This window comes from Pongo pygmaeus, chromosome 16 (genome assembly GCF_028885625.2).
Source record: "Pongo pygmaeus isolate AG05252 chromosome 16, NHGRI_mPonPyg2-v2.0_pri, whole genome shotgun sequence".
Lineage (NCBI taxonomy): Eukaryota > Metazoa > Chordata > Mammalia > Primates > Hominidae > Pongo > Pongo pygmaeus.
This window is the reverse complement of record NC_072389.2, coordinates 57,646,553-57,674,534: the sequence shown is the minus strand read 5'-3', so window position 1 is coordinate 57,674,534 and position 27,982 is coordinate 57,646,553. Positions and strand designations below refer to the sequence as shown.

At 37.8% G+C, this 27,982-nt stretch overlaps 1 protein-coding gene across 4 annotated transcripts in view; it reads left to right on the top strand.

Annotated features, from left to right (window-relative positions):
- The window catches only part of MYO5A (myosin VA), a 221,625-nt gene that overhangs the window by 108,615 nt on the left and 85,028 nt on the right, over nucleotides 1-27,982 (top strand). For all 4 annotated transcript variants that reach the window (XM_054450458.2, XM_054450457.2, XM_054450456.2 and 1 more), the window contains exons 5-12: nucleotides 247-403; nucleotides 6,085-6,228; nucleotides 8,418-8,499; nucleotides 9,159-9,266; nucleotides 11,166-11,272; nucleotides 19,059-19,324; nucleotides 20,119-20,200; nucleotides 24,461-24,601. In XM_054450458.2, coding sequence (XP_054306433.1) covers nucleotides 247-403; nucleotides 6,085-6,228; nucleotides 8,418-8,499; nucleotides 9,159-9,266; nucleotides 11,166-11,272; nucleotides 19,059-19,324; nucleotides 20,119-20,200; nucleotides 24,461-24,601 — 1,087 coding nt within the window. The remainder of the gene's footprint in view (nucleotides 1-246; nucleotides 404-6,084; nucleotides 6,229-8,417; nucleotides 8,500-9,158; nucleotides 9,267-11,165; nucleotides 11,273-19,058; nucleotides 19,325-20,118; nucleotides 20,201-24,460; nucleotides 24,602-27,982) is intronic.

The following is a 27,982-nucleotide window of genomic DNA, read 5'->3' as shown; positions in this document are numbered from 1 at the left end:
AATATCCTCCTCAACCCCATCGGTCTCTCTGATTCCTTAAAAAAAAAAAAAAAAAAAAACAAAATCCTGCAACATTTCTGGTGGCCAGTATAGGGATTGAACCTGAGACCTTGGTGTTATCAGCACCAGTATCGACCAAAAAATCCATTAATTGGCCCCCTACTTCCATAGAGACCATAGGTTCCCTTATCAATCCTGCTACAGGCAGCACTGGCAGTTACTTTTTTTTAAATTTTTATTTTACAGAGATGAACGAAATCAGTCCATCATCGTAAGTGGAGAGTCTGGGGCAGGAAAAACAGTCTCAGCTAAGTATGCCATGCGATACTTTGCAACTGTGAGTGGTTCTGCCAGTGAGGCCAATGTGGAGGAAAAGGTCTTGGCCTCCAACCCCATCATGGAGGTAAGACAGCAGAGTCTTCGGCTTTCTTCCTATATTCTCTTGATAAGAAACATGCTCAAAAAATTGATTGATACAGCATGTCTCAGAAAGCCCAGGGTCTCCCAGCCACTAAAATTAAGAAAATACTTTTCGACATGTTTATAAAAAATCTAGGAAAAGTAAAAATTTGATAAGGTAGACATTTTTAGTAAAGCCCAGCTATAGCAGAATCTGTTTTAGTCTATAATCCTGAATTTTTGACCTACCAGCGAAATTGTTGCCCCTAAATACCAGGCAGCAATTAAATTTCCTTCTCCTCATTAACTGACTCATGTTTATTGTTCCTTTCCTTGTACCAGAAGTACAAGTTACTCATTTCCCCCAAGTCCTGAGTTCTTATTTATGCTCCTTCTAAAACATAAGATTTGTTATGCTCAAGTATGAATGCGTTTCATTATTCCTTTGCCCATATTTCATTTTCTGTACTTAGTCTAACCTAAGTTGGCTTAAATTTTAATATAGCTAAAGTTTTAATTTTTTTTCCAGATTTGAACTATAAACTTAAACTATGATCTTTTTAAGCTTTTTGTTGTTGTTGTTGTTGTTCTGTCAGGCACATAACACAGCTATAGGTTCGTAAAAGACATTCAGTAACTGTAAGGTTTTGACAGGGGAAGAACTATGAAAGAATGTGCTTTCAAAACTTGAATACACCATATGCAAAGTAGAAATGCCTATGCCAATGAAAATGGAACTAATTATGTGAGAATCTGAGTATTTTAGGATTTGTAGATAATTATTTGTCTGTTAATATGATTTTTGGAAAGTTATAGTTTTATATGAAGACTTATTAAATGGAGAAAAATTATTTTGTTAAATGGAGAGAAATTAATTTGGACATGCAGAAGCAAACCTTCCTTGTTAAAAATTCAAATCGGCATTTTTTTATTCCTGTCTTTTTCCTTTGTCAAGCCTTATTTGTCACCCAAACACAGATGGAGTTAAAATCGGCCTGGTGCACCTATGGTACAAGTGGTTTTTGCGATAATCTATCTAGAGGTAATTGTGCTTGGTTTGCGGTGCTGCGTGTGACACTTCAGAACAGAATGCCGTGACCTCTTATCTGTAGGGCTGCTCTCTAGAGCAGCAGGACTTCTACTTTTTGGGATCGAAAAACAAGATATGATGGGGAAGTTCACAGGCTTCATGGGCTGGATGTGCTATGGAAGAAAATACTGGGAATACTTTCTGAAATAGGATGAACAGGAAGAAACAGATGTTTGCACCGAAAGAGAGTAGTGAAAATTTTAAGCAAATGTGAAGATTTTGAAAGAATGTAAGCTACAGATACACTGCTGGCTGTCACTAGTGTTCATATTGGGGAAATAGAATCTGTGGAGCCAGTTTTTGGTTTGGGGTCAGAAAACAACAGGGCTTCTTTTCTTGCTGTTGTTGTTTTGACTGGTTTTGGTCATGACAGATTCTTGGTATTTGACAACAGTTCCAGCCATTTTAGTCCCTAGCATTAGAATATCCCAAAGTCTTGAATGTGATGGCATTAGGTAATCCCATTTCTTCCGGGCCTGGACCATATAATACTAGGATTTGAAGTTGTCTTTGAGGATAACTTAAGTCTAGAATGAACCTTCTAGAATTTTTCATGAGTTGAGTGAACTATTTTATGACCTCTTTAAAAAAAAACCAGCTTTATTGGTTTTTCTGCAACACAGATTTGAATTGTATTAGTAGGAATATATTAAAAATTTGGAATAGCCACTGTCTTAGTCCATTTAGTGTTGCTATAAGTATAGCCTCAGAATACCTGAGGCTGGGTAATTTATAAAGAAAGAGATTTATTTAGCTCATAGTTCTGTGGGCTGTACAGTAAGCATAGCTCTGGCATCTGCTAGGCTTCTGGTGAGGGCCGGTGTGCTGCATAACATGGCAGAGAATGTCACAGGGCAAGTGGACACACACAAACAGGGGAAACCTGAGGGCCTCCCGACTTCATAACAACCCACTTCCGTGGAAATGAATCCGGTCCCGAGAGAACTAATCCAGTCTCACAGAGGGAGAACTCACCACAGGAGAACTTTACCAAGGCTTTCACTATAGATTTGTCCCCATGACCAAAACACCTCCCACTAGACCCCACCTCCTAGCACCTTCACATTGGGGATCAAATTTCAATATGAATTTTGGTGGGGACACGTTATATCCAAACCATAGCAGTCAAAGATAATACTTACAATATGCAATTATAAAGAATATGCCCTGTTTGCTGGGATGAACATAAAAGATAAAGGGATCAGCTATGCTCACCTGCTTCCTTCTCTATTATTTGGTCTGTCTAAATAATTTGAAATTGTTCATCTATAAGAATTTGGATTAAGAAAAATTTGGTAAAGAGTTGAACTAATTTTCAATAACTACAAAAAAGGGCATCTCAATTCGAAAGATGGAAGTGTGATATGGAGCTGAAGATCAGTTCTGGAAGAAAACATAGGTGAAATATTGAGTATGTAGTCTGAAAAATTTGTAGCTTTAAATCGCTTCAATACTATGTCCGTATATCAGAGCCCTTTGCTGAGATGTCAGGAAAGGCATATCTGCGTCTCCAGTGATCTGCTGAAACTCCTCATAGGATAATGAGCATCCTACATGGTTAACATTGCAATCCAGGGTCTAAGAGATATGCACATTATTCTTTAAAAAGGAAGCTCCTCATTCTCAACATAGGCTTCTTTTGCAAAATGTGAACGATGTATAGATAATTATTCTATTTGCTCCATTTCATGATGTTTTCATTTTTTCCTGGAAATTTTCTTCATAAGATGAGAATAGCACACTGAAACTTTTTTTTTTTTTTTTTTTAAAGAGACGGGGTCTTGCTCTGTCTCACCCTGTCCCAGGCTGATCTCAAATGAACTCCTGGGCTCAAGCAATCCTCCTGCCTCAGCTTCCCAAAGTGCTGGGATTATGGGTGTGAGCCACTGTACCAGGCCTGGATCTTAATTTTTTTTTTTTTTTTTTGAAACAGAGTTTCGCTCTTGTTGTCCAGGCTGCAGTGCAATGGCATGATCTCAGCTCACTGCAGCCTCCACCTCCTGGATTCAAGCGATTCTCCTGCCTCAGCCTCCTGAGTAGCTGGGATTACAGGCATATGCCACCACGCTCAGCTACTGTCGTATTTTAAATAGAGATGGGGTTTCACCATGTTGGTCAGGCTGGTCTCGAACTCTTGACCTCAGGTGATCCACCCGCCTTGGCCTTCCAAAGTGCTGGAATTACAGGCATGAGCCACCACACCCAGCCAATTGTTCTTTTTTAATTTCAATAACCATAATTGAAGATTTTCATCTCCATTTAGTAAAGAAGAGTGACTCATGCATCATTACGTTAAAATAGTAAAACCAAGATTACCAAGATCACAAAATTTATTTTTTCCTTTAGTGGCTTCTTGCTGATTAAAGTGAATATAGTATTAGGGAGTCTCTTGTGAATACAGTGCTTATATGGCAGAGGCAACAACTGAGGGAGTGGACAAAAGATACTGTTTATGTATAGAAATTTCTCTCCCTATCAGGTTCAGGACTTAGAATCAAACAATTTTATTTTTTAAAAAGAACCCTAGAGCTCCACTATCCTAGTCAATTTACATTTGAGGATACTAATGCTCCTCAAAGAGATTAAATAATGACAAGTTGATAATAGGGCCTGGTCTGATAGGTCTTCAGGCTTCTAATTCATTTGTTCTTTCTACCATTGTTTGTCTATGTTTAAATACATTTTACTTGAAAACAAAAGGATCTGCTTCAACTCTATCCAATCCCTGCCTCTTCTCACAGTGTGGTGGTGTTTCGGCAGGTGGACCACTCTGACGCCCAGTCTGAGCAGAGGGGGAGAGATGATATGTGGAAGGTGGGGTAAGAGTTGAGGAAGGAGGAGAAGCTGTGGCCCACCCTTCCTCCACTTGCTTAGTTACTGGCAGGAAAGTGCTTAGGACAGTTACTAATATTTATTGAGTGTTTATTGAGTAGCTGCTGCTACTTCTACTACATGTAACCTTTCATTTGCTCTTTGGAAGAATATATTGTGTTGAGAGAAAAGTCTGCACTTATAATTAATCTCCTTTTCTAAATAAAACAGTGAGACCATATACAGACTTTTTGCTGTGGTGTTTTGTAATATCAAGAGGGGTAACATCTGAGTAAATGAATAGATAAATTATCTGAGGCTACATTAGATCCTTCTGTAATTTTGCCAGGAAGATATTCTTATTCTTATTTTTCTAGAAAAGCATTTAAAATGTTATTCTAAAATATAGAGTGTCCTCACTGCCAAAACAAAATAGGATATCTACACTCTATTTCAGAAAGTGAAAATATATTTTCTTTGATTGATCAAAGAATCTAATGTGTTGACTTGTTTGGCTATGTTACTACTGTTTTCGTTACTTACATTTGTATCACTCTTAAAACTACATTGTATTTTCACATCTTTCTGTCTGCTGTGGTTTCAATTTACTAATCCTGACATAGGCTTTACGCAAGTGAAAGATATTAATCTTTCATGAAATTTGTTTATTAAACATTTAATATATGCATTATGTAAACACTTGGTTTTCTAACTACATCTTTTTTTTTTTGCTTTGCCTTAAAAAAAATTTATAGAAGTGAGTTACCTAAATCAGAAAGACATATGTCATTAAAATTTTTAAGGTTATATAAAACATTTAGCAGCAAGTTATATTCTCTGCATTCTGTAGCAGATATTTTGTAAGCTAGATTTAACTGTCAAAATCCAAAGCCAAATTTTACTTTTTCTGGTTCTGAAAATGTCCTTTAAATTGAGTGGGTGATACTAATACTCTACTAATAAATGGTCTAACTGGACATTTGTTGCCACAGGATAAGGTGATAGAAACATCAGGCTAAAGAGACCCTGAACACCAGAGCAGCATTTCCAGGAAATATTCATTGGTCTTAACCATCTTATTTATGTAAAGCAGGTGAAGTTTTTTGGAAAAAAATAAAAACCTGAAGCTTACCTAACAAAGCCTATGCCTTGGCAGCTCCCATCCTCGTTTGTTCTCTTTCTTTGATGGCATGAATGTTCAGGTAACCCAAAAGGTGTTATGAAAATGTTCTAACCTCTGAGTTCAGGTCTGCTGTTTCATTTTTGTGAGAATAACAAGACAAATAAGAACTATCAGTATATATCTGTGTGATTGTGCAGTGAGCAAAGCATACACCTGTGCCTGCAGTGGCAAAAGTGGTTCTGTTCTTAAAAGAATCAGTTTTGGCCAGGTGTGGTGACTCACGCCTGTAATCCCAGCACTTTGGGAGGCCGAGGTGGGTGGATCACAAGGTGAGGAGCTCGAGACTAGCCTGGCCAACATGGTGAAACCCCGTCTCTGCTAAAAATACAAAAATTAGCTGGGCGTGGTGGCATGTGCCTGTAATCCCAGAGGCTGAGGTAGGAGAATCACTCGAACCTGGGAGGCAGAGGTTGCAGTGAGCCGAGATGGTGCCACTGCACTCCAGCCTGGTGACAGAGCAAGACTTTGTCTCAAAAAAAAAAAAAAAAATCAATTTTAAGGACCTGTGTTCTACTCCATCTTTTCTCTTTCTGAGCAGATTCTGTAAATGTCATGTTATGAATTACACTTCTAAAATCTTATTTTCTCCCTTGCTTTTTAGTCCATTGGAAATGCTAAGACAACCAGGAATGATAATAGCAGCCGTTTTGGAAAGTATATTGAGATTGGTTTTGATAAGAGATATCGAATCATTGGTGCCAATATGAGAACTTATCTTTTAGAGAAATCCAGAGTGGTATTCCAGGTAAGCCGGCCATATACACATATGTACTTGTGTTAGATTGCTGTATAATTGTTGAGTCCATGCTTGCTGGTGTGCATTTTATTTCAAGATACTCTTGAGCGTATTATGACAATATTACCTCCAACCACACTTGGACTGAAGCCTGTAAAATGGTGCCTGTTAGAGGCAAGGGAGTACCACTTAAATGCTAATAGTCTTTGGGACTGGTCACTTTTAGGTTTGACTTTTTCTTACAGGTGCTTGCGGGAAAGCATAGTTGAGAACAGGTGCTATTAGTTTAGTCTTGTCTCTCATATTTCCAAATGATAGGGAAGGCATTGTTCCATGCTCTCAATAAGTTACAGTTTGAACTCGGTTCAAGAAAAAAAATTATCTTGTCCTCTTTCCTTGCTTCTTCTCCTCTTTTAAAATATATTATTGTTTAGCTAGAATAGTGAGGGTTAAAAAAAAATCTTCACAACCCAATTGTGAACTACTATCAAAAAAACAGTTGATGCATCTGTGTAGGGTTTACATCGACATGTATGCTCTTGGTCCCTTTTGATTCGAAAGTGGGAGATATGGGAGATACTATATATTTACATCACTAGCAGGCATACATTTATATATTTATAGGTATGGATTTATCACTCTCAGTATAGGGCTTCTGTAGACCTACTGCTTGCCACATGCTGTGAGATTTGGGTTTCATTAGCCTCAACTGCATGTCCACTGCACTGAGATTCAAATACCCTTGACACTGCCATGTAACAGCGTCCACAATTTCCATAGCGCAGGTCTGTCATAGGTTTGAAAGTATCTGAGAATTTGAGCAGTCTGAAGTTGCTCTGGCTTTGACTTTGGGGCTGTGCCTGATTTGTGGCCACCTAAAATATAATACTTGATTTGCATAGTAAGGCAATACAAATGAAGTATTATATTTAATATCTAGGTACATACAGAACAGTGTTACTATGCTGATGGCTATTTCCATAGGTTTTTTTGAAAAGTGTCTACTTTGATAACCAGAAGAAAGAATGGGTGAAACAGAGGTAGATCTAAGGGAAGATTCATATATTAGAGTTCAAATAGTAGAGGTTTGATTGATAGGTAAGTGAGTAAGCAGGGAGGAAAGATGGTCCTTGGTCAGTATGTGACCAAAGGCTAGTAGTGCTTAATACAAAATGGTAAGACCCAATCCTTATTGTCTTGTTTAGAGACACTGAACCATTTCTAGCAGTTTCCCAGTCTCCAGTGATATAGAATGTCAAGGATGTTTGGCTTGTCAAAATGAGTCATACAATCAGAAAAGGCATACTTATATTGTCCTTTATGTACAAAGAGGACCTAAGCATTTCTGCAGACTCACAGGCTTTTCTAGTTTCTGTGTGCTGAACCACCTGGTCTCTTGTTTAATCATGCTTGTGGTCATTGGTATATTGGTAATTTGTTCAGTGGCTTCTGTCCCTATAATAGGCTTTCTTTTCCAGACATCAGCGCCCTGTGGGCATCAAACCTGACCTTGGCCTTATTAATACGATTCATTAGCCAACTGAGTATGCTGTAAAAATCAAGGATATAGTGATAAACTATTAGGTGTATGAACAATATTATTGCAACTGTATTTTTTAGATATATATGTGGAAAAGACTCTCAGGAAATACTGAAAATTTATCTTAGAATTTATCTATGATTTATTTTCTATTTTATAAAGCAGTTATTGATTTAAAATGTATAAACTAAAATGCTATAGAAGATGTATGTTTGTGACTTTCTTACAAATAACCACAATAGATGGTCCAGTCTACAATATGGCAAGAATGGGATTATTCATTTTTCAAAGCATTTGGAAGACTGTGAATCTAAGAGGTACCATTAGAAAATAGTATTGAGTATTGCAAAAAAAATAGTTTTAGTTTCCCCCAAAAGCACTGACTATCTTATGATTGTGGACATATATCAAGCTGTTCACTAGTTCAGAAAGCATTACTATCCGATATTTTATGTTGAATTTGAGCAACACACACATATATATGTGTATAGACTATAAATCATAAGATTTAATAATCAGAAATAAGTATTAGGAAATATTGGAAAGTATAATTTATTTAACCAACTGAGATAATTAAATATCAAAATCTTATTTTATGATAGAATTTCCTGAATTTTAGATTAAAATGCTGTAATTGAAAACTCTTCTTATTTCAAAGGCAGAAGAGGAGAGAAACTATCATATCTTCTATCAGCTTTGTGCCTCAGCAAAGTTACCTGAATTTAAAATGCTACGATTAGGTATGAATATGGCATTAAATTTATTGTTCTGGTATTGTTTTCTGTTAATTTCCAAGTTCCTAAATTTACTTGTTAAAAAGGAGCTTATCTCATGCTGGAATACTTATGGATAATATGATAAAAAGTCAGCAGTTGGCTTCAAAATAACCCACGGGAGTAGAGGAGGAGTAAGTGGCTGTATAAATGGAACAGGATTGGCCTGGAGGTGATTTTAGATGGCTGTTTAAGATGAGTAATGAGTACCTAGGGGCTCATTCTATTAGTCTCTCTACTTTTGTATATGTTTGATATTTGCTTTGATTAAAAGAAAAAAAAAATTAAAGGAGTTGATTTGTTAGAGGCCAGTAGGGTTTCTTATGAGGGGAGTAAAGGATTTGAGGAAATTATTCTAGTGTGTAGATTGGAATAAAACCTTTAGGAAAGGACTATTTATTTTACCAATTAACATAAATAAACTATAAATATTTTACCCCATTTATTTAATTAAATTTTATTTAGTTTTTAATTTTTCATTAAAATACAATTGAAAACACAGGCAGTCAAACTCTAGACACTGTACACTCAACTGTGCTATCACCACCTCTGATTCAGAGTGGACATAAGGGTAGAAGGCAAGGCTTTTTCATAAACCAGAAAACTTTTATTTTTCTTCATTACAGGAAATGCAGATAATTTTAATTACACAAAACAAGGAGGCAGTCCTGTGATTGAAGGAGTGGATGATGCAAAGGAGATGGCACACACCAGGCAGGCCTGCACTTTGCTAGGTAATGTCACTTTATTCTTGAGCTCTTATGAGGAATAGCTTTTTTACTCAAGCAACCTTTGTTTAGAATATTGGCTTGACTTTTTATTAAGTGGCGAGTATTGCTAGAAGATTTAATATTCCACATAGAACACATTTAGACAGCAAATGGGCAGGAGGTTTCTTTTTGGGATGATGGAACTGTTCTAGAATTAGATTGCGGTAATGGTTGTGCAACTTTGTAAATTTACTAAAAATCATTGAATGGGTGAATTTTATGGTATGCAAATTAGCCTTCAATAAAACTGTTCAAAATATATATTTGGGGCATCAGGGGAGGGCTACTTGTAATTCTTTGCTTAAATTTTTACAAAATCTGAAACCTGAAGCTAAGTGAAATGGGCTCCTCTACAAGCTCGCATTTTGTAGGAGCTTTTGGTTTATTTGTTTGGTTTTGGGGATCTTTCTGTGGCTGGGAAATGTGGCTTGAGTTGGTATCATGACAGAATATTCCATTACATGTAGTTTATTCCAGCATTTTTTTTTCTGTTCTAACATTGCTGAAGCAGCTCAGATGTCACTATCTTGTTTCTGGGATTTAAAAAATGTTGGGCCTACATGTGAATAAATTAATCTTTAGAACTTGTCGTCTACAACTTAAAGAAAAAAAAACCTCAGAATATAGATAACTCTAAAATCATATGATGGCATTTTGAGTAGTACCCTCAGGTGAGTTAACTTAATTTAAAAGCACTGCTAATTATAGTGTGGACCAGGACCACTGTGGGCCTTGCTAGAAATGCAGAATCCCGAATCCCTTCTCAGACCTACTGAAACATAATCTGCATTTTATCAAAATCTATTGGCGATTCATATGCATATTAAAAGTTTGAAAATCACTGCATTTCTTCTCGTGCTAAATCTGTTTGTAAATAGTAAATTTGTGAATTTGAAAAAGCCATACAGAGGTTGCAGTGAGCTGAGATCACACCACTGCACTCCAACCTGGGTGACAGAGTGAGACTGTGTGTCAAAAAAGCAAAAAAGAAAAAGCCATAATGCAGGAGATGGTAAAAAACATTAATTATAGGGTCGTTACTGAATTATCCTTTCTAAGATTACATATTTGGAAATAATTTCACTGCTTCTATTTGCATGTAATTATAGCTAATTTTCTGGAGATTCTTATGTTATTTAAAAATGAAGCCAGATCTGATAAAAGCTGAAAGCTGTCCAGCTTTCTCATCCTGCCTTATCCTTTAAGTTCTGTTCTGATGCTGTATTTGGACGCATACTCATCAGGCTGGGATATAGCACCAGCTCAAACACTTCTAATCTTGGTGTCTCTTTGACTTATACTTGGTCTGTAGTTTAAAGAAGTAATTAAATAATTACTTTTTAAACAGCCTTAAGAAGTAACAGCTTTATTGGGCTGTATCTGGAGCAGAGATAAATAGAAATGGTAATACTATTAATTTTAAACCCAGTGTGTGACAATGATGACAATAATTTGTTTAGCACTTACTGTGTGTCATGTCGTGTATTAAGTATGCTATGTGCATTTAATCTCATTTAATCTTCACATACTTTGAAGTAGTCACTATTATTTTCATATCTCAAATGAGAAAATGGAAGCATAGAATACTGAAGCTACCTGTCCATTTGAGATGATAGGTCCGTAGCAGAGCCAGGTCTCAAGCCAGATCAGCCACAGTCAGCAGCCATGTTATCCATCCATGATGCTAAACTGCATAATGTGTTAATGTCAACAAAGATGAAAGTGTTGTTAGCTATGACACATTATAATATGCACAACATCTGGCAATGTTCAGGAATTAACAATAGGCTTAAAATTGTTTGCTGTAATTGTTTAGTTTCTATTCTGAAATTAATCACTTGTTCATTCACTCTCTTGTTTCAGGAATTAGTGAATCTCATCAAATGGGAATTTTCCGAATACTTGCTGGCATCCTTCACTTAGGCAATGTTGGATTTACATCCCGAGATGCAGACAGCTGCACAATACCTGTAAGTTCAGAGTAAGCTTTAGTGGGATGACAGTTGAATTGTGTTTTAGATGTGTAGATTGTTTAAAGAAGTAATATAGTTTAAGTCTCTCTATCAATGTTATCAGAAATATAATTATCAAAGACATATATTATCCAAAGGAGAATCTCAAACTGAGAATAAAGAAATATGGATTCTAATCTCTGGTCCATAGTGATTTTGTGTGTGTGTGTGTGTGTGTGTGACAGAGAGAGAGAGAGAGAAAGAGAGAGGGTTGGATAGATGAGATTAGTGACTATGATGCAGATGTGGCCCCACAAGATCAGAAACTCATGGAAGTTAAAGGTATTAGGGATCATATCATGCCCTTACTGAAATGTTTCAGGACTCCCCACTGCCTTCAGAAGTAGACCCAACACCTTACTTGGCATGACATGACATGAAAGGACCTTCATGACTGACCCCTGACTTCCTATTGAGCTTCTTTCTCACTGCTTCTCACACTCTACATCCAGCCATTTCCATGCCAGGCTGTTTCTCTCTCCTGGCTTTGCTCAGATTCTCCCTGCTGGGGTACGTACATTGCTCTTCTTCCCTAGCCAGCTGTTACTCACTTCTCACAGCCAGATCTCTAGCATCTCTTCTTAGATACACACTCACCCTTCTGCTTTCGTTTATTGTAGCTCAAATCACATTGTTCTATAAAGGTCTCTCTTGCTTGCCTTTACCCACTAGGATTTGAAGTCCTTGTGGATAGAGCCATGCTATTCATTGTGGTATTCTTAATTAAGGCCTTAATTTAAATGGTGTTTATTCAACTCACTTAGTTGCCTTTTTTCTCTGAATCTATAGCCTCTTGTGTAAAAACAGATTCTCTACTCCTGTAAGAAAAGAATCTATTTCTTGTCTTTTCTGGATATAGTACTTTGATACTATATTAAATGTGTGAGACATGATATAATATAAAATAAATGACTTTATGATTTAAAGAGAAAACTTGTTCCATAACTTTTTTTTTTTTTTTTTTGAGACGGAGTTTCGCTCTTGTCACCCAGGCTGGAGTGCAAAGGCATGCAATCTTGGCTCACTGCAACCTCCGCCTCCTGGGTTCAGGCGATTCTTCTGCCTCAGCCTCCTAAGTAGCTGGGACTACAAGTGTACACCACCATGCCCAGATAATTTTGTATTTTTAGTAGAGACGGGGTTTTGCCATGTTGGCCAGGCTGGTCTTGAACTCATGACCTCAGATGATCCGCCCACCTTGGCCTCGCAAAGTGCTGGGATTATAGGTGTGAGGTGTGAGCCACCACATCCAGCCTTGTAACTTATTTATTAGTCCAAGGGCCAAGAGCTAGATGGGCAGACAGTTTGGTTTACAGAAAGCTTGATCCTCATGATTTTCTTTATGAATATTTGAGGTGTAATTTTCCTAAGCCATGGGTCCTAATTTTAGATGCATGATTCCTCCTCCCCTCCCCCAACCTCTTTTCCTAATGGTGGTTTTGTAAAAGGCAAAATGATGATTCTAATTTAAACCCTGATTTCTTCTAATGAAACATTGCTAGTCTTTTAAAAAAGAGCTTTGTTGAGATATAATTCATATATCATACTCATTTAAAGTGTACCATTAAGTGGCTTTTAGTATATTCACAGATATGTGCAACCATCACCACAGTCAGTTTAAAATATTTCCATGACCTCAAAAAGAAACCCAGTACCCTTTACTTATTGTTACCTATGTGTCTATTTCCCTACCCCTAAGCAACGATAAATCTGTTTTCTGCCTCTATAGATTTGCGTGTTCTGGACATTTCATATAGATGGAATCATATAATATATGGTTTTTCGTGACTGGCTTCTTTCAAAATCCATCCGTGTTGTAGCACATGTCAATACTTTATTCTTTTTTATGGCTGAATAATAGTCCATTATATGGAGATACCATATTTTGTTAATCCACTGGTTGATTGATGGATATTTGAGTTGTTTCACCTTTTGGCTGTTATGAATAACACTACTCTGAATGTTGGTATACAAACTGGATTTTTTAAAAAGAACTCTGATTTCTGCATCACCGTCTTTCATCTTTGCCCTTGTGACCTTTCCCCAAATGTCAAGCTTCTCCTAATCAAGAAAGTCATGACTAATGTTATGTCATGTATATCACTTCACTATGAGTCTTACCTAAAATTTGAGTGTACTGTTTTCCTATTTGAGATGTCTGGAAGTTATTAATATCATCTTGGAAGAATAGTACTTATAATGTCCAGAAGTTCCTTCCATCCAGTTCTTGTAATTCTGTGATTTTTATTTTCTAACCAGTGCTTGTCAACTTTGTTGATTTGATGATAGCTATAAGTACTACAATTTCACTATTTGGGGTAGGTGGAGATTAAGTTAGTTTTTGTTTTGTTTTGTTTTTTGTTTTTTTGTTTTTTTCTTTTTGAGACAGAGTCTCTCTCTCTGTCGACTGGTCTGGAGTGCAGTGATGCGATCGTGGCTCACTGCAACCTCCACCTCCCAGGTTCAAGCTATTCTCCAGCCTCAGCCTCCCGAGTAGCTGGGATTACAGGTGTGTGCCACCATGTCTGGCTAATTTTTGTATTTTTAGTAGAGACAGGGTTTCACCATGTTGGCCAGGCTGATCTCGAACTCCTGACCTCAGGTGATCTGCCTGCCTTGGCCTCCTAAAGTGCTGGGATTACAGGTGTGAGCCACTGCGCCTGGCCTTAAATGAGCTTTAAAAGTTACTGGTAAGATATCTCTGTTTGATAGTTCTGCCCCACCTTGAAGGCATTTGCTGAACCCAGTGACCTTGAGCTTTGGGTTTCATAGCCAAGTGAGCTACAGAAGACAAAGACACAGGACCCATATAAACAGGGGAACACAAAGACTCCTGCCTAAAGCTGAGACCCTAAGTGGGGAGCTAGTAATCAATTTGCCCACCACCCACTCCAAGAGTATAAAGAAAACTTAACCTGACCCACACTTTGGTGCCAAGTAGAGCAGAAAACTAGCTCCCTAAAAATTTATAACAACAAACTGACTCTCACACATATTCATTCCCAGACTGATTTCATAGTTCCTGGAAGGTCTCAAAAAACTACATACAGAAAATATAGCTTAAATTGATCCTGGGCTGGTAGTGGCCTAGGCGCCTGACAGAAGCAACTGCAAATCTACTTTGGAGGACCCACCTTCAGTCTAGGCCTCAGTGGAGTCCCATCACAAAAGTTACAAGAAATATTGACTCACAGTCAAAAATCACAAGTCCCCCAATGAAACAAAATAGAAGGAGCTAGGAGAAATGACAGATAGCAAAGTCATACCTGCTAAGAATGCCAAAATAAATTAACAGCAGATTTGGCACAACTGAAGAGAAAACTGATAAGCTAGAAGATAGATGTGAAGAAATTGTCCAAAATGCAAGATAGGACCCAAAGACAGAGCACTTGAAACAGTAGTTAAGAGAGAAGAAGGACAGAGTAATAATGTCTAATTTTAATCTAATGAAAATTCATAAAGGAGAGAAGAGAGAGAATGAAGCAGACATAATATTCCAAGAGATCATTACTAAAAAATTTTAGAACTTGTGAAAATGACTAACCCACATATTCAGAAAGTCCAGAAAATCCCAGTTAGGATAAATAAAAGGAAATCTACTCCTAAGCACATCATAATGATATCAAAGACAGAGGAAACTTAAAACAGAGAGATTAAGAGACTGCCCTTGAAGAAATAGCAATTAATCTGATAGCTCACTTCCCAGCTGCAGCTATAAAAGCCAGAACACAGTGGAATAATATCTTCAGTGTGCTTAGAGTGGAAACTATTAAGTTAGAATTATATATCCAGTTAAAATATCTTTCTAGAATGAATTAAAATTGGAAGCATTTTCAGACAATTAAGAACTTATGAGCGGCCAGGTGTGGTAGCTCACACCTGTAGTCCCAGCACTTTGGGAGGCTGAGGCGGGTGGATCACCTGAGGCTAAGAGTTTGAGACTAGCCTGGCCAACATGGCAAAACCCTCTCTCTACTAAAGATAAAAAAATTAGCTGGACATCATGTGAACGCCTATAATCCCAGCTACATGGGAGGCTGAGGCATGAGAATTGCTTGAACCTGGGTGGCGGAGGTTACAGTGAGCCAAGATTGCGCCACTGCACTCCAGCCTGGAGGATAGAGCAAGACTGTCTCAAAAAAAAAAAAAAAAAAAGCTTATGAGAATCTGCTGTCGCCAGTGAGCCCTCACTAAAGGAAATATTAAATATTAAAGGATATAGTTTAGGCAGAAGGAAAGTGATCCCAGTTAGAAGATCTAAGATGCAAGAAGAAATGAACTAAGAAGTTAGCAAAATGTGGGCAAATGTAGATAAAATTTGATTAATTAAAATAATAATAGTATATTGATCTGGTAAAAGATAGAATTCCCACAAGACATGTATTAATTACAAAGGGAAAGATAGTTATCATTACAGTCAAGAAACCTGGCAGACATTCCCTTAACCAAGTGATCACAATTGATAGTACCAATATTTGGACCAATCAATATCACATAGCTTTGGATATGACACACTGAGCAGAGTGCAACACCACTTCTCTGGTATTTCTGCCCAAATCTAATCATGAGGTAACATCATAGAGACCCAAACTGAAGGAGTCTTCAAAAAGTCAAGGTCACAAAAGACAAAGAAGAATGAAGAACTGTTCATGTTAAAGGAGACTAATGAAACATGATAACTAAATTCAGTGCATGATCCTGGATTGAATCCTGGGCCATAAAAATTAATTATTTTTTGTAGAGAGCACTGTTAGGCCAACAAAGGGAATGTGGTAAAATGTTAATATTTAGGTAATCTGAGTGAAGGGAATTTTTTGTACTATTCTTGCAACTTTTCTGTTAGTCTAAAATTAGATAAAAAGTTTAAAATATAAAATGAATCTCCAGCCCCCTACCCTGCCACCCCACACAAAAGGTAGAACTAAAGTATTGGATAACAGAGGATAAATTGGAATGGATGTTTGGAGTTAGTGTTACTTAATTACATTATGTTAATTATAAAACAAAATAGTAACAAACCTTTCAAACTAGTAGAGAGGAAAATGGATTCAAAAAAATCAAAATATAGCAAGAAAGAGGGAGAAAAACAAATGTTGAAAAGCAGGACAACCAAAAGAACAAAATAAGATAGAAATAATTAAAAATGGACTAAATGCTCCAGCTGAAAGATTTAGATTGTTAGACTGGTTAAAAAAATTCAGATATAACCATGGAATACTACCCAGTCATAAAAAAGAATGAAATCATGCCCTTTGCAGCAACATGGATGCAGCTGGAAAAGATTATCCTAAGTTATGCAAAAACAGAAAACCAAATACAACATGTTCTCACTTATAAGTGGGAGCTAAACACTGGGTGCACATGGTCATAAATGGGAACGATAGACACGGGGGAATACAAGAGAGGGTTATGGTTGAAAAAAACTACTGATTGGTGGCTATATACATTACCTAGGTGATGGATTCATTCATACTCCAAATCTCAGCATCACACAATATTCCTTTATTGTGTACATGTGCACAAAGCTGCACATGTACCCCCTGATTCTAAAATACAAGTCGAAAAAAGAAAAAAAAAATTTCAGGTATATACTTTTAAAAGAAGCATTCCTAAGATATAGAGATACAGAAAGGTTGAAAAAAAAAAGTTTAGAAAAGACGTGCTAGCTAGGACAAAACTGGCAGCACTGTGCGGGTATTGAACAAAATAGACTTTGAGGCCAAAAGCAGTGCTAGAGGGAAATAAAATGACTTTGCAATGATAAAGATTTTATTCACTGTGCGTGGTGTGTGCCTGTAATCCTAGGAGACTGAGGCAGGAGGATCTCTTGAGCCCAGGAGTTTGAGGCTACAGTGAGATACAATTGTACCACCACACTCTAGCTTGGGCAGCAGAATGAAATCCCATCTCTGAAGAGAACAGATTTTATTCACCAGGAATATGAAATAGTGCTAAACTTCTATATACTTAATGACATAGCCTCAAAAGATATATAGCAAAAATCAACAGAAACCACAGGAAGAGACAAATTTGCTGTCAGAGTGGGAGATTATTGACTTCTCTTAATTATTGATAGGTGAAGTCCAAAAATGAGTAAAGCTGTGGAGAATTTAAACCAAACAGTTGACAATCTTGATGTAATAGGACAATAAGGTAACAACATTCAAGTAGAATATTTACAGAGTGCTGACCCACTTTTTTTTTTTTAATTTTAAGAAAATTGAGATGGAGTATCGCTCTGTTGTCCAGGCTGGAGTGCAGTGGCACTATCTCAGCTCACTGCAACCTCCACCTCCCAGGTTCAAGCAATTCTCTTGCCTCAGCCTCCCTAGTAGCTGGGATTACAGGTTTCTGCCACTACAAGCGGCTAATTTTTGTATTTTTAGTAGAGACAGGGTTTCACCATGTTGGCCAGGTCTGGTCTCAAACTCCTGACCTCAGGTGATCCTCCTTCCTTAGCCTCCCAAAGTGCTGGGATTACAGGCGTGAGCCACCACACCCAGCCTGACCCACTTTTAAATGATGCCGAATTCTAAATACATACATATATATGGCTGCTTATTTAAGGGAGTTGATCAGGCAGTGGTGCTGATTTGTATCTAAAGTGATTACTTGGGAGAAAGGGGGATGAAAGAAGGAAGGGGTGCTTGAGTGTGAAGAGTCTAGAGATGAAGGTGTCAGGAGACCCAGGTTCTAATGCCAACTCTGACATCAATTGCCGGCTGATTTTTGACAAGCTATTTGTTCTCTTGGATCCTATTTCCTCAGTTATCCACCAGAGACAATGTTCACCCTCCCTATGCCCCAGGAATGTTGTCAGATTCGGGGGATACATGTGATTGAAGATGTTGAAAAATATAATGTACTAACTGGATTAAATTAGACGTATTTATCAAACATCTACTCATGCAAGGCTCATGGAAGATATTCTAGGGGGTACAGGGATATGTAAGTCATGGAAGTCATTCTAATCTAAAAAGTCACACAAATAACTATCAAGTTACCTGCTTACAATCCTTCAGTGGCCTCCCATTGCTTCAAGGATAAAGACCAGCTAGGGTATAGCCTCTGTCTGTTTCTGTGATTTCAACTCACATTTTCTCCCTCATTCAGCTTCGATCCTTCCTATTGATGATTTCCTTCCCACCACAGAATGTTTTTGCCAGCTGTTTCCTTGGCTTGGAAAATCCTTTTCTCCTCCTTTCACCCAGTTAGCACCTTCCTTTTCTCAAGGCAACTGTTTCCTGCTTCCAAAATAGAGCATATTCCTCTCACATGGACTCAGCATAGTGTCCTTGGTCTTTGTGGTATTTTTCATTTTAGGGAGCAATCATTAGATTAATATCCATTTCCCCGAGTGTCTATAAGTTCTAGGAGGGCAGGGACCGTGTTTGTTTTTGTTTTCTGGTGCATAGTAGCACTCAGTAAATAATTGTTGACTAGCTGACTGATTTTTTGATTGAATGAATGAAGATGCTTTAAGAGAGATACAAACAAATACTATGAAGAGTCAAAGGAAGAGGGAATTTTTGAAGTGAGCCCCAGAAGAGAATGCAAAATGCTGCCTAGATGCCAGTTTAATGGATGAATGTGATTATTATCACTAATCAACTTTGAGTGATCTTGGTGTTTGTTATAACAAAGAAATTGCTGAATTTTATTCGTTAACTCTTTGTTAACATTTTCCGGGAGATTCTTATTTGATTTATCTGGTCATAGGAAATAACTCATTATCTTTTGGCAGCCCAAGCATGAACCTCTCTGCATCTTCTGTGACCTCATGGGTGTGGACTATGAGGAGATGTGTCACTGGCTCTGCCATCGGAAGCTGGCTACTGCCACAGAGACATACATCAAGCCCATCTCCAAGCTGCAGGCCACAAATGCCCGCGATGCTTTGGCCAAGCACATCTATGCCAAGCTCTTTAACTGGATTGTAGATAATGTCAATCAGGCTCTCCATTCTGCTGTCAAACAGCACTCTTTTATTGGTGTGCTAGACATTTATGGGTGAGTATGTTTGGCTAATTGGTCTGCCAGAGAACATTTCTTTCTAGAACTTATCTAGTAACTCTGAGTGGGCATTTGATTCTGTTTCCTACTGGTAAAGAGAAGGGAAACTTTGCCTATGACAATTCAAGAATACCTTGATGATGGTGATGCAATTGCATGTTGCTTAAAATTTAACTAAAACAAAAAAAAATAGTTCAAATCTGGAGCGAATTTACTTAGCTAGTGCATAGACTTAATTGGTTTTCAGATGCTCATGTAGTAAATTATCACTGAAATTCTAAAAATCTGATTTTATTTGCTAGTTTGCCTTATTTGGGTACCTGTCTTTAGCTGTTAAAATCCTTCCTTCATATTTGTGCCTGTTTCATACTTAATTTTTCATTCTCTGGTTCTCTTTTTCGAAAGAACCTGTAGGATCTCTGTTTCTATTTCCCTCCTGTATGTGTGTAACACCGTGAGTCAGTATATTGACAAGAGCAATGGCTTTATCATAATTCTCATGTTCCCCACTTGGGGGTGAATGAGCCGTCAAAAACTCATAGTGTTGAACACCTCTGCATGCTGGGGCCTTTGAAAAAAAAAAACCTCTCTGCTGCATGGCTGATGCTCATCTGCTGGGTACATATTCCTTGTTACTGACTTAGAAATCTTTATCTTCACTGATATGGAAAGAAAGTTTTACAATGTTGGGGAATGTCCCATTTCTTTCTTCCTAATGTGTATATTTTGAATATTTTTAAAAAGCTTTTTGTTCCTTTTCTCCCCTTTTCATATTATTTTTGTGGTTACAGATTTGAAACATTTGAGATAAATAGTTTTGAACAGTTTTGCATAAATTATGCAAATGAAAAACTACAGCAACAATTCAATATGGTAAGAATGTTCTTCCTTGAATAATATTCTGCTATAAATTATTCTCTTGAATTCCTAGTCTTTGTTTAAAAGCTTATCCCTGGAATGAAGTTGTGAATTAAAAGTATTATATGGAACTTAGAACTGACGATTAATGAATGGTACGACATTAGAAAAATGTTTTATGGGCCAGGTGGGATTCAAGGTTATCCTTGGATTGCAGTCTGATAATAATGAAAATTTGGGACAAATAGATTGAGAGAAGCAGGCAGTGTGTTAGGTAATTGCTTGGGAGTATGAAGCTTTAAGCCCAAGGATATCTTTCAGTTTGTTATTTTGAAGTTTATTGTATGTGGAATTATGACCATCTTAATGCTTACTTGCTATATTAGCAAGATGTCAGAACTAAAAAGCAGAATTTCACATATTCTCTTTTCAACAGTCTGGGACATTCACTGAGACAATGGCAATGGGAATATTTTGAGTGGCTCTTTTGAAGTAGTAATATTAAATATCTTAGAGGAGTATTTTGGTGTTGGGAGATTCAGAGATGCTTAAAAATCAGGGGCAGCAGATTGTAATAGTGAAGGACACAGAGCCCAGAGGTGAACTGTGTGAGTTGGAATCCTACCCCGTGTCAGTTATCTAGGAGACCTTGGGCAAGTTGACCTCTCTGGGCCTCAGCTTCCTCATCTGTAAAATAGAGATAATAATAGTACCTGCTGTGTGTGGTTTTATGGATTAAATGAGTTGGAATATATAAAGTGTCCGTAATTTGCCAGGCACAGTTCTAAGTGCAAGAGTGGGAGTGATTCTTAGTGTTGATGAAAGAGGATATTAAAATGAGACACCCATAGGAATTAGAAGATAGAGCTGAAGGGCAGGAAAGACACCCTTAATAAATCCTCATCTTGTAAAGAGAGAGGTCTGGTGGTATGGTTTGTAGTTGATGCACAAAAACCAGATGTTTAAAGACACTGCAAGTTACAAATTTGGTAAAAAAACAAAAGAGGATCTAAAAATAGTAATATAGGGAGAATAGTGGAAGAGCAGGAAGGAGGTGGTGTATGTGAATTTAGCCTTGTTTGTGTCATAACGAAATCAGTAGATGTTTCATAGTGATAAATCAGAAGGTAGCTGATAAGCATATTCTTTAGAAATATGTAGGTAAATATCAGAAGAAATACCTAAGGGAATTAAAAATGGTTGCCTCTAGGGAGTGAGACTGGGGTTGGGGAGAGATGGGACAAGGAATTGCTACTTGTCATTATAAAACCTTTTAGACTGTTTGATTAAATATTCCGTATACTTTGAAAAAACTTGAACCATCTTTGTTTAGCAAATTAAGCTTCTTACCACAGTGAAATAATGTAGAAGTGATCTTAAAACTTTAGGCTTATGACTATTTCCATAATAAGATGACTACTAATATGATTTGCATCTCTGCTTAAAGAACATTAATAAAAACTTATCAGAAACTAAACTGAGCATTATCGTTTCTCAAGGTGTTCCTGAGTTTCTTAATACTTTAGTTAATGCCACAGCCTTCCACTCTTTCCCGTTGTGTTTCTGCACAGAGTGACTGGAATGTAAGGAAGCAATGCCAGCCTCTTTAGGAACTGGCTAGTTTGTCTGTTTTTCAGGGGCCTCCTGTCTGCATGTGTGTTTTGGTCTCTTGCGTCTCCTCCTCTTTCCTGCTGTCTGTCTCTATCCACCTGTTTCTCCTTCTCTCTTCACATACCCCCTTACATTCTGCATCTTCGATTCTGCCCAACTGCTCTGCCCCCTCTTCCTATCCGATGTCAGGTTCTTTTCTTCTAGTCTGTATACATCTTCTCCACTTCAAGCTTTCTCCTTTCTCACTCACTTTAAACTTCCTGTGAACCCAGCAGTGGTTGGAATGCTCTTCTCGTCCTCTTAATTTGCTTATCTCCCATTCATTTTGGCTTCTTTCAGTTTCAACTCCCACTACTAATTGCCTCATTATTTTCTTGTTTCCCAGTTCAAATACCTGAGAGAGAGAATCTGATTAACACTGTTCATTTTTTCACCAGAGGTCTCTAGCAGGAGACTGCCCTCACGTACCCACACTGGTTTAGTCAGCTGTGACTAGGAACGTGGGGTCTCACAGTATAAATAACTTGACTGCATAGGGCTGTTACCTGATCTGGGGATGTAGGTGGGGGCAGTCAGCATGAGAAACCCCTTGGTTGGCATGCTTAGTGTTTGAAGGCATTACTATGTTGACCAAGAATCTCTTGCCATATTGAACTTCATGCCCATATTCTTTGACAGTTGAGCATCCAAAATTTTAAAGACCCCAGGAGCTTTTCCAAACTGGACATGGAGATGTGTGTGAGAAATATGCTCTATTTAGTGTCTAGAGCAGTGTTTCTATTGTCAATATTGAGACTACATATAAATTAATGAAATTTTTAAAAACAGAGCACATTGTTTTGGAAGATACTCGTACCATCAGTCAGGGTGTCCTGCTGACATATGGTGCCCTATTTGCCTTCTCATTAATCAAAAGAACAGAAGAAATTTGCTTTCTTATTAGCATGACATAAATATTCATATGGATGATTGTTTTTTGTTAAAGCTTATAATAGCTCGTTAGACTGTAAACACTGCAAATGAGGCCAGGCACGGTGGCTCACGCCTGTAATTCCAGCACTTTGGGAGGCCGAGGCAGGCAGATCATGAGGTCAGGAGATCGAGACCGTCCTGGCTAACATGGTGAAACCCCGTCTCTACTAAAAATACAAAAATTTAGCCGGGCGTGGTGGCACACGCCTGTAGTCCCAGCTACTCAGGAGGCTGAATCAGGAGAATCGCTTGAACCCGGGAGGTGGAGGTTGCAGTGAGCCAAGATTGTGCCACTGCACTCCAGCCTGGGTGACAGAGCAAGACTCTGTCTCAAAAAAAAAAACCACAAAAAAAAAAACAAAAAAAAAACCAAACACTGCAAATGAGCCAAGAGTGGCATTACAATAAGTACAGAATACAGTGGGAAAGTTCCAGACACATGAGGAGAGTATGCATTGGAAATCTTGTGGCACATAAGTTTCACAGGGCATGGGGTCCTAGAAAATATGGGTTGTTTGATCGTCATCACAAAAGTCTTTTCTTCCCACAAAAATAGCAAGATTTGTGAAAGAACCAAAGGAGACAAAAGAGATAAGTAAAGGAAGGCAGAAACTCCCTAAGAATGAGTAGCAGTCATTAGTACAGCATCTGTAGACACTAGAAGTGGTGGTGTCAGCTGCATTGGCTGGGCAGTGGCTGGGCAGCAGCCTGAAACAGGAGCTGTGGCAGTGATTGGATTTCCCTTCCCACCTGGACTAGCTTGGCTGCCATTCATCTTTAGAGACTAGATCACACAGCCCTCCTCAGGGAAGCCTACCCTGACCAGCCTGTGTCCAAACTAGATGAGGACTCTTGCTCTTATAGTTCACATTATTTTCCTTTTAATATTACTACAGCTTGTGATTATATTCCTTATGTTTATTTGGTTTCTGTCCGCTTCTCCTACTTGTCTCCAGGCTCCATGAGGGCAGCATCCACATCTGTGTTGTTGCCCATGTGCAGTGACTGGCACATAGTAGACAGTTAATACATATTTTTGTGTGAATGGAGATAAGAAGCAATGGTGAGGACAGTGGCTGAAGCCTTCATCAGAAATAGCAATGGACTAGTAGTTGCAGTTGCTAACAGAATTTAATGTGGAAGCCAGAAAAGTGAGTCATAGACTCCATGACTATCACAGATAATCAGGGCAGTCACAAGAAAGACCAGTCATTAACTAATTCTGAGCCACGTGAACTTCAGCACCACAGTCCCTTAGGAGAAGTACTTTGTTATGCTGAAAGCATTGCCCAGCATGGTTCAGTAGCCTGGAGGGCGTCAACATAGTTGTTAAATGCCAGCTAAGGCATTCCTGTGTCCCATGTTGTTAGCAGCACTGTACGATAACTTAAGAAGCCAAAAGTACATAGTGCAGTTTTGAAAATATACATAATCAAAAGATCACAAAGATTGCTACATTGATCAGCTATTTAAAATATTTATATACCTAGATTTACTTGTTTACCAAGAATCCTACGTAGCTGAGGTTTTCCTGTTGTTTTATTTGCTTTCTCTGTGTGTAAATCATGCTTCTCCCATGAGGTTGTTGTTGTTGAAAGCCACAGATTATCTCAAATTATGTTGGTATCATCTTGACTACATTCTTTGTTACAATGATCCAGTAATGACTGCTTTTTTTCTTTTTCATTTCAGCATGTCTTCAAATTGGAGCAAGAAGAATATATGAAGGAACAAATTCCATGGACACTCATAGATTTTTATGATAATCAGCCTTGTATTAATCTTATAGAATCGAAACTAGGCATTCTAGATTTACTGGATGAGGAATGCAAGGTAAGTATGATTTCCTGGGGTACTTGGTTTATCAAAATAGATGTATCAAGGTCAGAAGATAAGTGGGTTCAAGGAGAGATTCATTAGTATATCATGGAATGCCGTCGTGGTGACAAGTAGGGGGTTATGCTTTCATTCCAAAGGGACACTAGACCCCAAGGGTTCTAATTGCAAGTAAAACTAGGAGAATTTCCCTCCTCTTTTCAGCTGATTCTAAATTACATGAAAAATTGACGTTAGATACTAACAATTTTAGCCACTTTTGTTATTAATTTGTTTGTATTTAGTACTTTTTGTTCAGTGATAGAATTTAAGGAAATGCAAGAAACTGTGCAGAAGATATTTTGCATAACAGTTCTAAATAGTTATAATTGTAAAACTAACTAGTTGTTCCTTATTACTGACATATTTGAGAGGGATGGAATTGTATCTTTAATATTTAAAGATGCAGCATGTTGGAAAAAAGCATTAGATCCCCAGCTTTACCACTGAGTGATCGTAGGCAAACCTATTCTTTCGCTTTATTTCTCTTTAGTTTATATGCAGTAAGTTACAGTTTAGCACAGGTGTACCCTCCTAAGCATCCAGACTTCCTACAATATTAAGGATGCATGTGATAAAAAGGTTCTCAGCCTCACTTGAGATTTTAAAAAATGCAAACCAAAGCAAAAATGGTACATCGCTCTTTACCCATCCAGTAGGCAAATTTAAACTTGATAACTTTCATTTGATAATACTAAATGAATATTGCATATATACTCATGATGAAAAGCATGAATTCATTCAACATACTTTATAGGATATTTGACAACATTTATCATAATTTTAACTACATACCCTTGACCCAGGAATGGAACTGCTGGGAATTCCACCTTTGATTATACTTGCAAAAGTATCCAAGGTATATACATATAAGAAGAAAACTGTGGCAGTTGTCATAGTAATAACAAAAAAATCAGTAACAACCTAGTAGCCATAAATAATGCAGAGAATACTATTGTTGCAAAGCTGAAAAAAATACAAGGAGTGTGTAGAATTATCCTATTCACGTACATGCCTTCAAAGAGAGTTAAGAAGGCCGGGCATTGTGGGCTCACATCTGTAATCCCAGCACTTTGAGAGGCTGAGGTGGGTGGATATTTGAGTTCAGGAGTTTGAGACCAGCCTGGGCAATATGGTGAAACCCCGTCTACAAAAAAATACAAAAAATTAGCTGGGCATGGTTGTGCACCTGTAGTCCCAGCTACTTGGGAGGCTGAGGCAGGATAATCACTTGAGCCTGGGAGGCAGAGTTTGCAGTGAGCCGAGACTGTGCCATTGCACTCCAGCCTGGGTGAAAAGAGTGAAACCCTGTCTCAAAAAAAAAAAAAAAAAAAGGAGAGGAAGAAATAATTAAGTTGGAGGAAATGGCAAGAGGAGACTACTCTCCATTTTATATCTTTCTGAATTATAAAAATGTTTCACTATGTACAGATGTTACCTTTATTTGACAGAATTTTTTTAATTTAATTTTTAATTTTTGTGGGTACCTAGTTGGTGTATATATTTATGGGGGTACATAAGATTTTGGTATAGGCATGCAATGTATAATAATCACATCATGGAAAATTGGGTATCCATCCCCTCAAGCATTTATCTTTTGTGTTACAAACAATCCAATTATACTCTTATTCTTAAATGCATAATTAAATTATTATCAAATACTAGGGCTTATTCATTCTAATTTTTTGGTACCTATTAACCATCCCCCATTTTCACTCCTCACAACCTACTGCTACCCTTCCCAGCCTCTGGTGACCATCTTTCTATTCTTTATCTTCATAGGCTCAATTGCTTTAATTTTTAGATCCCACAAATAAATGAGAACATGTGATGTTTGTCTTTCTGTTTAACAGAATTTTAAAAACATACATAATAGCCCTGATATTTCAACTTTAACTTGGGAGGCTTTTTTTTTTTTTTTTTTTTTCTGAGACGGAATTTCGCTTTTGTCGCCCAGGCTGGAGTGTAATGGTGTGACCTCTGCTCACTGCAACATCCGCCTCCCAGGTTCAAGGGATTCTCCTGCCTCAGTCTCCTGAGTAGCTGGGATTACAGGTGCCCGCCACCTCACCTGGCTAATTTTTTAAATTTTTTTATTATTATTTATTTTATTTTATTATTATTATACTTTTAGGGTACATGTGCACAATGTGCAGGTTAGTTACATATGTATACATGTGCCATGCTGGTGTGCTGCACCCATTAACTCGTCATTTAGCGTTAGGTATATCTCCTAATGCGATCCCTCCCGCCTCCCCAAACTCCACAACAGTCCCCAGAGTGTGATGTTCCCCTTCCTGTGTCCATATGTTCTCATTGTTCAATTCCTACCTATGAGTGAGAATATGCGGTGTTTGGTTTTTTGTTCTTGTGATGGTTTACTGAGAATGATGATTTCCAGTTTCATCCATGTCCCTACAAAGGACATGAACTCATCATTTTTTATGGCTGCATAGTATTCCATGGTATATATGTGCCACATCTTCTTAATCCAGTCTATCATTGTTGGACATTTGGGTTGGTTCCAAGTCTTTGCTATTGTGAATAGAGCCGCAATAAACATACGTGTGCATGGGTCTTTATAGCAGCATGATTTATAGTCCTTTGGGTATATACCCAGTAATGGGATGGCTGGGTCAAATGGTATTTCTAGTTCTAGATCCCTGAGGAATCGCTGCACTGACTTCCACAAGGGTTGAACTAGTTTACAGTCCCACCAACAGTGTAAAAGTGTTCCTATTTCTCCACATCCTCTCCAGCACCTGTTGTTTCCTGACTTTTTTTAATGATTGCCATTCTAACTGGTGTGAGATGGTATCTCATTGTGGTTTTGATTTGCATTTCTCTGATGACCAGTGATGATGAGCATTTTTTCATGTGTCTTTTGGCTGCATAAATGTCTTCTTTTGAGAAGTGTCTGTTCATGTCCTTTGCCCACTCTTTGATGGGGTTGTTTGTTTTTTTCTTGTAAATTTGTTTGAGTTCATTGTAGATTCTGGATATTAGCCCTTTGTCAGATGAGTAGGTTGCAGAAATTTTCTCCCATTTTGTAGGTTGCCTGTTCACTCTGATGGTAGTTTCTTTTGCTGTGCAGAAGCTCTTGAGTTTAATTAGATCCCATTTGTCAATTTTGGCTTTTGTTGCCATTGGTTTTGGTGTTTTAGACATGAAGTCCTTGCCCATGCCTGTGTCCTGAATGGTAATGCCTAGGTTTTCTTCTAGGGTTTTTATGGTTTTATGTCTTACATTTAAGTCTTTAATCCATCTTGAATTAATTTTTGTATAAGGTGTAAGGAAGGGATCCAGTTTCAGCTTTCTACATATGGCTAGCCAGTTTTC